We start from the raw sequence: 12228 nt of genomic DNA, 5'->3' as shown, positions 1-12228 counted from the left end.
TTACTTAGACGGAAAGTCAGAGTAAAAAATCCGATTCTCTGACAAAAATAGCACCTGTATACGCGTGGGGTCCCGTGCATCGGACAGCATGTCTGAATGCTGTCTGATCCGAGAATATTGGGCGCAACTTTCAATTTGTATGCAAGTAGCCTTTTGTCAACCAAGTCATCTGTCAGTTTCTAAACTGCACTCAACAGTGAAGCATAGGCTGGCATCTATAGGAGTCTGGGCCACATTCTCATCATCATTTGATATGTCCTGCATCTTCTAAGGTGCATTCCCATCTTAGGAATTTATAGTATAGCCGCAGGATATATCACAAAGTCTAACAGGTGTAGTTCCCCCTTTATTGGGTGACGCTTACCCCTCTTTTTACATAGGTTCTATAAACTTGAATGGAGATAACTGTACACCAACGCACCTCCTTTCCATTGAAGTATATATAGAATGCGAACCTGGATCATCTCTGGGCATTTTACCTATTGGGAATTTATGGCCTATACAAGTGGAAATTGGAGAATCGGCTATCCCATACTTTGCATTGTAAAGGATAATGTTATTTTCTGCAGACATGATAAATGCTGGATCAGTGGGGGTCCGACACTTCACTGCATATAGCAATAATCTTTATTTGTATAGCGCCAACTTATTTTGCATGGGAGCACACAGACAATACAGCAATTACATGTGGTATACATTCAATTTGAAATAAACAGGGTTGCGGTGTTATAGGAGGTACAGGGTGGGAGATAAGGCACAGTACAGGAGTTACATGTGGAAATCAGTTATTAGGAAGCAAACAGGGTGGGGGTGTTATGGGGGTGCACGGGTTGAAGTTATATGTGATAGGCAGGGTGGAAGGGGTAGGCAGCTGTAGGGAGGGACAGGGGGACTAGGTCAGGAGATTTGATATGCCTCCCTGAGGAGGTGTGTTTTTAAGGCGCGTCTGAAGTTTCATGCATCGGGGATTGTCCCTATGTTTTGGGGTAGAGCGTTCCAGAGGTTCCGTGCTGCTGTGGTGAAGTCCTGCATATATCACATATGACTATATTTCCAACAAAACACATTTTTTTAACCTTCTTCTAACTAGTAAACCCACTATAACCCATTAGAGAGACTCCACTGCTTCAGTAGTTAACATTTGTTAACTATGTCTACGGTGATACAGCTTCTAGCTTGAGTCATTTTATGTGATGGGATCCTTTGAAAATGCCACCCAGCATGCAGTTGTGCGTCTCCACACCCCATCCCATGTCAAATCAGGCGAGAGAGTGTGCCTAGACAACCTTAAATGAATAGAGGACTAGTTAAAATGTAATATTAGCTGCCACAAGGCAGTAACAATAGTAATTGCCCGCTCATCAGCTTCTGGATCAGTTTCACCACTTTGCTTTGTTTTTACAGTATACTAAACAACTTTTGTTTGCATTTAAAACAGTCAATACTTGGAAAATTACCTGTGGTTGAACTACACGCCTGAAGTATCTAGTAAGGCCTACCTTATGTCCATCTGCTGTATGGTGAATGAGAAATTTCGGGAGAATGTCCCTGCCTGGGAGGTAAGAACCGTAAGGTCTTGTCATTTCCTTTATGTAACCCATTAATGACCCCCTCTCCTCCCCTCTCTCGCCAACCCCTCCCTGCTGTGACGTGCGCATGTTGACACGTCACAGCAGGGAGGGGTTGAACACAGCGTGGTACTCGCTCGAGTAACGAGCACCATCGAGTATGCTAATACTCGGACGAGTATGTTCGCTCGTCTCTAATGACCACCCATACGCTTTTTGACTGCAATAGCTAAAAATAGGCAAAACTGCTGACAGTCCTTCTAAGATAGTGGCACTCTCGCCTTATGGCAGAGCTCCACAAGAGTGTGTAAATAAATTGATTTTTAAAACTTCTCTTTTTTTAAATTATTTTGTTTCATTGCCTCTGAATGCTGCTTTTTTTTTTCTGCAACTCCCATGCAAAAACTGAGCTATTAGGTTCAATAGAGTCTAATAGCTGCGGGCAACGCAGCGGATTTCCGCCGCGAATTACGCGGTGGAAATACGTTTGTGGGAAGGAGGCCCAATAGCTCAGTGCTCACGATGCGGAATTGCACCGTGAATTCACCCGTCCTCACCCGCGGCATGCTCTATTTGCTGTGGGTGTACGCGCGGACGGCTTCCATTGCAGTCAATGGAAGCCGTCTGTTCACGCTATCTTCCTCTGTAGCACAGCGGAAGATAGCGTGAAAACGCTTCCCCGCCCACCGCCGCGGTGGGTGTGTCACATGACGCGGCAGAGGTGGGCGGGGAAGTGTCATGCGGGAGCAAGGACGCCGGATCCGCAGGTAAGTATGGGGTCTCCTGGGGGGCGTCGTGACGGGCTCTGTCGCGGAATTTCGCGGCGGAGCCCATCACGGCCGTGTGCAGCCGGCCTTAGAAGAGAAATAGACCGTCTCCTGCTGGTTTACAATCTAATATATTCCTGAAATGGACCAAGTTCAAGGGTCTCCTAGTTGCTACATAACCCACTCATGGGTTGTTATTTATCCTGTGGTCTACATGTTTACATTGCATTCTGGGTGCTGGTAGAAGATTTGGTCTTGTGTTTATAATTTATTTTTTGCTTTGTATGAAAAATGTTTTTTGATCTATAATTTTCAGACCTTCAAGAAGAAACCAGAGCATTTCCCTTCTTTCTTCAAGTGTATTAGAGAGGCTTCAATGGCTGAAGAATCCGAAAATGATTTCTCGTTGCACGAGCGGACAATTTTGCTTTTGTTCTTAGATCATTGCTTCAACAGTCTGGTAACTGTCTTACATTTACTATACATTATAGTGGACGTCCAGAAGCTGCGATAGGCATGGGGATCATCTGTAGTACTGCGTAGACCAGGCAGCTTCCATTAGCTTATGGATTCTTCTGTATGGATTGTGAAATTGAAGGAGTTTTCTAGGGAAATACTATTGATGATGTATCCTGAGTATAGGTCATCAATAGTTGATGGGCTGGCGTCCGTCGCTCAGGACCCCAACCGATCAGCTGAGCGGGTGCATGCTGTCAGCGCAGCAAATACACAAAGGTCGGAGCTAAATGCCTCCTGCAGAGGCCCAGGTTGGATCCCGCTGCGAGAATTTTCGGAGCGGGATGCGCGTCGTGCCCCTGCAGAGGCCTGCGGCTCACCCGCTCCCGGCGTCTCCCCTCTCTGCTACGTGCCGGCTGCCGCCTAGGCGGCGAGTCACTAGCGGTGTCTACAAACACTTTAAAGTTTTTTTTGGAAGAAACGTTTGCTTTTTATTGCTGACATCTATTATGAGTTATAGCCTCGCTATTTTGCACTTTATCCTGGGCTTAGTGGTCCCCATATGTTTCTTTTTCTCCTTTTAAATGTTTTTAACCCCTGTTTGATGCATAACCTGCATTTATGCAATTAAGCATTACAGTGCCTTGTGAAAGTATTCACCCTTTGGTGTTTTTATTGTTTTGTTGCACTACAGCATGAAATTAAATTGGATTTTTTGGGGGAATTTACCGAACATGCCTATTGTTTGGAATATACGAAGTATTTTTTGTTGTGACACAAACAATAATTAGCTGGACTTAAAAAAAAAAAAAACAACAACTTTTGACGTGTCAGAGCGACATCTTAATTTTTGATCAGTATGGGTCCGAGGGGTGAGAACCCGCTGATCAGTGAAGTGAAGGGGCAGACTGAGACAAATTTTCCTCAAAAATTGCCCTATTATGGCCAGCAAATCTTGCCTTCACTCCTGACCAGCATCCCCACAGCATGGCGCTGCCACCACCGTGCGTCATTGTGGGAATGGTGTTCTGGGGGTGTTTTCACCACACACAGCGCTTCCCATGACAACAAAAACCTCTATTTTATGCTCTCATCTGACCAGAGAACCTTTTTCTGTGTGATGGGGAGTCTCACATGCTATTTGGTGAACTCCAAATGTATTTTCTTATGTTCTACCTTAAGCAATGCCTTTTTTCTGACTGCTTTGCCATAAAGCCCCACTCTGTGGAGTACGGCCTATAGTGGTCCTATGGCCAGATACTTGCTCCTCCGATGTTGGTGTCTTTGAGTCTCTGATTAATGCCCTCCTTGCCCGGTCTGTGAGTTTTGGTGTGTGGCTTTCTCTTGTCAGGTTTGTAGTCGTGCCATATTCTTTCCATTGTGTTATAATGGACTAGCTGATATACCCGGCTTTGCCCCGAGTTAATTTGGTACTGGTGTTTATCTGGTGTTCACAGGGAAAATCTTATGAAGTCATAGTTACTTTAGAGATACCGGAAAAACATATGTTCACCATTTTGCATAGTTCTCTGCGTTACCCAGGAAATACCACGGGGAGGTAACCATGCGACGTTTCCTTAATATAAAATGACATCAGGAAGTGAGAGAATTAGATTACATACGTAAAATTTGGACACTAATTCTTTTGCGCTTAGAATTGAATAATGGAGTTGGGACCCATTAGCTTTTCCTATTTATGACATAATCAATGCTCGTGCCAAATTTCCCGTTTCTATGACACCGGAAAGGGAAGAATTTACATTCCGCACGTAAAATTTTGACGCCAATTCTTTTGCGCTAGAATTGAATAATGGAGTTGGGACCCATTAGCGTTTCCTATTTATGACATAATCAATGCTCGTGCCAAATTTCACATTTCTATGACACCGGAAAGTGAAAAAATTACATTTCGCACGTAAAATTTTGACGCCAATTCTTTTGCGCATAGAATTGAATAATCGAGTTGGGACCTATGAACTTTTCCTATTTATGACATATTCAATGCCCGTGCCAAATTTTAGGTTTCTAAGGCATTGGGAAGTGACAGATTTAGATTACGTACGTAAAATTTCGACGCCAATTCTTTTGCGCTAGAATTGAATAATCGAGTTGGGACCCAATTACTTTTCCTATTTTGGAGATAATCTATGCTCGTGCCAAAATTCATGTTTCTACGATATCGGGAAGTTGGAGAACTTTTGGCGAGTCAGTGAGTGGGTCGGTGCGTCAGTGCTTTCAGCTTTATATATATAGATATAAGCTGTCATGGTGCTATATGGCATGTTTGGGGATGCTTTTTATATAACCCAACCCTGATCTGTAGTTCTCCCCAACTTTCTGACCTGTTTTGGAGAGCTCCTTGGTCTTCTTGTGATTTGCTTAGTGGTGTCGCAGACTCGGGGACCTATCAGAAGAGTTGTATGTACACTGACGACATGTGACAGATCATGTGACACTTTGATGGCACACAGATGATCCTTTTTAACTAATTATTTACTGAAAAGGAAGCCAATAACGCAACACCCGATATACTGCAAACATGCCACAATTTGTTTTGCACGCATGTTTTTACACGGACAAATCACGGCTGTGTGCATAGGATTCCATTATGTAAGGCAATCCTATGGCAGCGGGCTCAGGCGGAAATTCTGTGGGAAATCCCGTCTAATTCTTATCCTCCTTTCTGTTTCTTAACACCACCACATGATGTAAGTCGCCGTCAGTGTAAAAATATTCTAGGATATCTTCTCATTATGTTTTAGCCTTCCGTTGGAGGTGTATTTTTGTAGGGAGATTTACTGTCATATGCCTCTGATAGAAGATTCAGATGTACTGGGTGATCAGAATTAAGGCCCAATGTCCACAGGCGGAATTGAATTGCGCAATTCAAGTCATAGACGATCATGGGTGCCTGCAGTTGAATTTAAGTATGCGGATTTGATTTGTGGACCATTTTGCTGCGAGTCCCGCATGGACAGCTTCTATTGAAGTCAATGGAAGCTGTCCGATCCATGGCCTGCCCACAGCTGACACTGCAGACGGGCCTTGATCCAGGGGAAAGCGGGAGATTTAAAAAAAAAACACAAAAAACTCCACTGCGCGTCTTCGGGGGCACCGCGTCCAGCGTGCCCGCCCACATCCGCAGTGGAGAAGATAGAAGACCCGCACAGCCATGCAGAGGATCCAGATGGGTAAGTAATGTCTTCTTGCCGCAAGCAGGATGGGATTCTACTGTGGGCTCCCGCCTGCGGAATCCAACCCGCCCGTGGACATGAGGCCTAAACTAGAGGTGCTTGCATATCTCTAGTGACAAAACTAAGGGGTAGAACACAATGTAAGTTGACATGCATCCTCAGTGGGGAATATTTGACGCTGTTGAAGTGTAAGGTATAACAGTACATCACAATTAATGGCTAAGGTTCTTTTTACATGGGACGACCTGCCGGTAGCAGATGCCTGACAGGTCGTCCCAGCGATGACCGTTTCTGTGGTTTTACACAGGTATTATTTTCACTCAGTGAATGGAGGTGGGGCGGGTTGGAGATCGCTTCTGGCCGCCCGCCTCCATTCACAGTAAACAGGCAGTCGTTCATAAATGTACAGCTGCCTGTTTACACGGCCGATTGTTGTTTAGTGTTTATACCTGCAGAAACTGAACGACTAGCGATAAGCGAACAAATTATCATTCAGTTGGAGCATGCATTTACAGTAAACAATAATTGATTAGATCCTCGCTGGATCATGGGAGTCCGAATGATTTATCAGCCCGTGTAAAAGGGCTGGAAGAACCTCCCATTGTGGCTTGGGGCAGGATGATGTTTACTGTACCATGCTCAAGGATTCTTCTGGTTGGGAAAACCTCTAGATGTGTTTCCTTGTGTGCTTCTTCACACGTTCAAGGAGATTGTTACCGCCTCGATGATCAAGCTTAACCAGCAAAGCACGTTCAGGCCAGGTTAGAGTCCTAGTGATTCCATCGGAACAACGGGCTGACAGAACCCTCTCATCATCCGCATAATTCCAGTACAGAGCCACTTCTTCTCCTGGTGGCAACATTTGGTACTGTTTTTATTTTAATCTAAAGCCTATACCCCACTGAATATACGCACCAACTTTTATTGTTTTTTTCCCTAGAGCCTTCTGAACACCTAGTTTAATTTAGATGACCCCAGTATGTAATTGTATGGGCATACAGGGCTGTGTCACCCTAAGGGCTAATGCCCACGGCCAGATTTATGCCGCGTTCCCTGCGGGGAAATAACGCAGCTATTGGGTTCTATTGAACCTAATGGCTCAGTCCTCACATGCGGGATTCTGCCGTGGATTTACGCCGCGGGGAAAAAAATCGCTGCATGTTCTATTTTACCGTGTTTTTCCGTCGCAGGAGGTCTCCATTTACTATAGTATTAATGGAGACTTCTGAAAAACGCGGAAAAAAAGCATGTTTTTTCCGCGATCGCCAGTGGGACTTTTTTGTTGATTCCTGCGGCGTAAAACCGCGGACGTATCCCGCTCCGTCCATGGACAGGAGGGCTTTGGCATCCATGTTAAAAACACGGTCTCCTTTATTTGCCTGTTGCTTTTGCTTAAATAGTGTAGCTGACTGCACTTTTATGTGCAATAAGAAAAAGTATATCAACATAAACCAGCTTGTTGGGTCATTTTGGCCTAGTTTGATGTATGCGCTGGGAGCTTTACCGCTGCAGAAAACTAACACAAAGAAGAAAAAAGGTCACTATTAGTGTGTTGCTCCAAGACATCGCATACAGGACTAAGAAACTATTCAAAGAATAAATTGTCAGAAGATTGCCGTATATACTGATTTCAGGGTTTCATCAGATTTTAGTGGAAGATGCAGTTCTTTTTGCATTTTTTTAGAAAAACTATGCATTGTTGAATAGGATATTTTCTGATAATCTGATGTGTTGTTTTGCAGGAAGTTGATTTAATCCGAGGTCAAATCCAGCAAATGATCTCCCTGCCTATGTGGATCTGCCTGCAGCCTGTAAGTTTTTGGGGCAGTCACTATTTACTGCTTTCTCATGTTATTTTTACGTGGGCTGTATTTCACAATGTTTGTCATTTCCTAATGATGTACTGACATCTTAAATCTGTAGGCTCGACTGGAGCAGGAATTGAAGAAAACTCCAAAGTTGAAGAAGTTCTGGAACCATATTAAGAAAACTGATGAGAAAATGGATGAAAAGGCACGTGAACTGTACGTAAATATGTTACCATTACAAAGAGGCCACAGAATCATTAATGTTGTTGCTTATGTTAACTCTTGATCTGGTCTTCCTCCGGCTCTGCTCTGCTTCCAACTTCACTAACTCCCCTCTCCCACTCTCAGATCATAACCTCCTCTCTTTCTCTGTCACGCTCCCTAACATCTCTCCACACCCAGCTACCTACCGTACGTACAGGAACTTTGAGGCCATTCACACACAAGACTTTGCTGAATCCCTACAGTCCTCTCTGTCCCCTATCTCTCTCCTCGCCTGCTCCAACCTGGCTGCCGATCACTACAACACCGCTCTCAAACATGCCCTGGATGAAGCAGCTCCCCCCAGGATCCAACCCATCCGATGTAGAACGCGCCAACCCTGGCTCACGCCTCAAACGCGCTTTATCCGGCGGTGCTCTAGAAGTACTGAACGGCTGTGGAGGAAGTCGCAAACGCCCGCAGACTTTCTCCACTACAAATTCATGCTCAAAACCTACAACCTCGCCCTCCACCACGCCAAACAAGTCTACTTCACCTCTCTCGTCTCCTCACTATCGCACAACCCTAAACGGCTCTTTGATACTTTTCACACTCTTCTCAGCCCTAAACCGCAGCCCCCTGTGACGGATCTCAGTGCTGTTGAACTGGCTGCCTATTTCAAAAAGAAAATTGATGACATCCGTCAAGAAATAACTTCCCAATCCCAGACTAGCCCTGACCTTAGTCTTGTCAGCACTGCATCTAGCTCCTGCTCACAGTCTGTACTCAGACCAGCAACAGAGGAAGAAGTCTCCAAACTGCTCTTCTCTGCTCGCCCCACCACCTGCGCTAGCGACCCTCTCCCCTCACACCTCCTCCGATCCCTCTCCCCAGTGGTCATCTCCCATCTCACCACTATATTCAACCTCTCTCTGGCCTTTGGCATCTTTCCCTCCTCTTTCAAACACGCCATCATATCCCCACTGCTAAAGAAGCCGACTCTTGACGCAACTGACGTTGCCAATTACCGACCCATCTCAAACCTCCCCTTCATCTCCAAATTACTTGAACGGCTGGTTTATTCCCGCCTTGTAAGCTATCTATCAGAGAACTCTCTCCTAGACCCCCTACAGTCTGGCTTCCGACCCCAACACTCTACAGAAACTGCCCTTACAAGGGTATCAAACGACCTACTATCAGCCAAATCGAGGGGTGACTACTCCCTACTGATCCTCCTCGACCTCTCCGCAGCATTTGACACTGTTGACCACAAACTCCTCATCAGTATGCTTCGCTCCATCGGCCTAAAGGACACTGCTCTCTCCTGGTTCTCCTCCTACCTATCTGACCGCTCTTTCAGTGTCTCCTTTGCTGGCTCTACCTCTCCTTCTCTTCCCCTTGCTGTTGGGGTCCCCCAAGGCTCGGTCCTTGGCCCCCTCCTTTTCTCTATCTACACAGCCCCTGTTGGACAAACCATCAGGAACTTTGGCCTCCATTACCACCTCTATGCTGATGACACCCATCTATACACCTCTTCCCGTGACATCTCTGCACCTTTCCTCCAAAACATCACCAACTGTCTGTCTGCTGTCTTTAACACTATGTCCTCTCTCTACCTAAAACTAAACCTCTCTAAAACTGACTTACTGGTGTTTCCTCCTTCCACCAACCGCCCTCATCCTGACATCTCCATCTCAGTGTGTGGCGCCACCATAACTCCCAAACAACATGCCCGCTGCCTTGGGGTCATATTCGACTCAGATCTCTCATTTACCCCCTACGTCCAATCAGTGGCCCGAACCTGTCAGCTGCACCTCAAGAACATCTCAAGAATCCGCTCTTTTCTCACAATAGACACGCTGAAAACGCTTATTGTTGCCCTCATCCACTCACGGCTCGACTATTGCAACTCATTGCTGATCGGCCTCCCCTGCACCAGACTCTATCATCTCCAATCCATCCTAAATGCGGCAGCTAGGCTCATATTCCTGTCCAGCCGCTACTCAGATGCCTCTGCCCTGTGCCGGTCACTGCACTGGCTGCCCGTTAAATACAGAATTCAATTTAAACTTATTACCTTAATCCACAAAGCCCTCCACAGCGCAGCGCCCCCCTATATTGCCTCCCTCATCTCCATCCATCACCCAGCCCGGGCTCTCCGCTCGGCAAATGAAACTAGACTGCACACCCCTCTAATTCGAACTTCTCACTCCCGCCTCCAAGACTTCTCCAGAGCAGCACCAGTCCTCTGGAATGCACTACCAAAGAACATCCGGGCAATCCAGGACTCGAAAAACTTCAGGCGTGCTCTAAAAACGCACCTCTTCAGGGATGCATACCGCATTCTCTAAACAAACTCCTCTATTCACTGCCTGATAACATGTTCCCTGACCTACTGACCACAATCCCTGCTAGCCATCATAAACCGCTCCTGTAGTCATATTGATCTTGCCGTCGCATAGCTAAATGTCTGACTGTTGTCAGTATATAGCATCCCTCACTCTCCATCACGCGACACTGTGCACACCTCCAGCCCTTTATCTTCTGTATCACCCCATTACTTGTAGTATGTAAGCTCGTTGGAGCAGGACCCGCACCCCTATTGTCTCCACCAACTGATTACGATTGTAACCGTGGTTCTGTAATTTTTTGTACTTTTGTCTTTCTGTATTCCCCCTGTCTATGTAAGCGCTGCGGAATATGTTGGCGCTATACAAATAAAGATTATTATTATTATTATTACTAGCACCTTATTTGTGGGCATGCTCCTGATCTGCACAGTGACTGCTGTTATATCTACATACTGTCAGTATACAGCACTGTACACGCTATCAAGTTAAAGTTGATATATGGGTGTTTATCTTAATGTAATGTGTGAGTATGTGTATAATATTTTAGATTTTAATTTTTTTTTACTTTTTGTTTTACCTAAAATGTTCTGCAGAGCTACCCAGGAAAGGAAGTTTTTATGGCACATTATACAGAGGTTCCTGTCTGTACTTCAGTCCATTCCAGCAACAGGTATCTGTCAATACTTATTGTGCATGCTCACTTCTGGCTTTGCTTTCAATTCTCAGTCATTGTTACAAGGCTTGTATAAAGAGTCTTACATTGACTTGAAGGAATGCTGCAATCCAATAGGTGGCACTGTGGAGGTATTGTTCCATCTCCCTTATTTGCACTCTACATCAAACATACATGGACTTAGCGTATATACTCGAGTATTAGCCAACCCGAGTATAAGCCGAGTCAATAAATTTTACCACGAAAAACTGGTAAGACTCGAGTATAAGCCTAGCTATTCTTGAGTATCTACTAGGTAAAGAAAATATGCAATATTCACCTTCCAGCCGGTGTCTGTGTCCCCAGCGCAATTGTCTTCCCAGTGGTGCGGCAAGCTGCTTGTGAATTCTCCCCGCTGTCCTCTCCCTGTTCGGCTTTGAATTCCCCCACTGTCAGCTCTGTGTAAGTTAAAGGGGTTGTCCCGCGCCGAAACGGGTTTTTTTTTTTTTTTCAACCCCCCCCCCTCCCGGTCGGCGCGAGACAACCCCGATGCAGGGAGGTAAAGAAAGCTTACCGGAGCGCTTACCTTAATCCCCGCGCTCCGGTGACTTCAATACTTACCGCTGAAGATGGCCGCCGGGATCCTCTGTCTCCGTGGACCGCAGCTCTTCTGTGCGGTCCATTGCCGATTCCAGCCTCCTGATTGGCTGGAATCGGCACGTGACGGGGCGGAGCTACACGGAGCCTGCATTCTGCACGAGCGGCTCCATAGAAGACTGCAGAAGACCCGGACTGCGCAAGCGCGGCTAATTTGGCCATCGGAGGGCGAAAATTAGTCGGCACCATGGAGACGAGGACGCCAGCAACGGAGCAGGTAAGTATAAAACTTCTTATAACTTCTGTATGGCTCATAATTAATGCACAATGTATATTACAAAGTGCATTATTATGGCCATACAGAAGTGTATAGACCCACTTGCTGCCGCGGGACAACCCCTTTAACGTTGTGATTAGATCGAGCGCCAGCCAATCACAGACGGCGCTTAATAAACCAATCACAGCCATTCAATGATGTCATCCACTGAATGGCTGTGAGTGATCGAGCGCCGGCTGTGATTGGCTGGCGCTCGATCCAATCACAGTGCTTACCTACACAGCACTGACACCGGGGGAATTCAAAGTTGAGCAGGGAGATGACAGCGGGGAGAATTCTCAAGCAGCTCGTCGCACC

General features: G+C 45.9%; 1 protein-coding gene across 1 annotated transcript in view; it reads left to right on the top strand.

Moving 5' to 3' along the window:
* The window catches only part of AQR (aquarius intron-binding spliceosomal factor), a 117498-nt gene that overhangs the window by 8097 nt on the left and 97173 nt on the right, over nt 1-12228 (top strand). Inside the window, exons 5-9 of the mRNA XM_066608583.1 lie at nt 1439-1559; nt 2652-2795; nt 7728-7796; nt 7909-8009; nt 10939-11015. Coding sequence (XP_066464680.1) covers nt 1439-1559; nt 2652-2795; nt 7728-7796; nt 7909-8009; nt 10939-11015 — 512 coding nt within the window. The remainder of the gene's footprint in view (nt 1-1438; nt 1560-2651; nt 2796-7727; nt 7797-7908; nt 8010-10938; nt 11016-12228) is intronic.

This window comes from Eleutherodactylus coqui, chromosome 6 (genome assembly GCF_035609145.1).
Source record: "Eleutherodactylus coqui strain aEleCoq1 chromosome 6, aEleCoq1.hap1, whole genome shotgun sequence".
Classification (NCBI taxonomy): domain Eukaryota; kingdom Metazoa; phylum Chordata; class Amphibia; order Anura; family Eleutherodactylidae; genus Eleutherodactylus; species Eleutherodactylus coqui.
The sequence above is the reverse complement of the archived record's forward strand: the minus strand, read 5'-3'. Positions and strand labels throughout refer to the sequence as shown.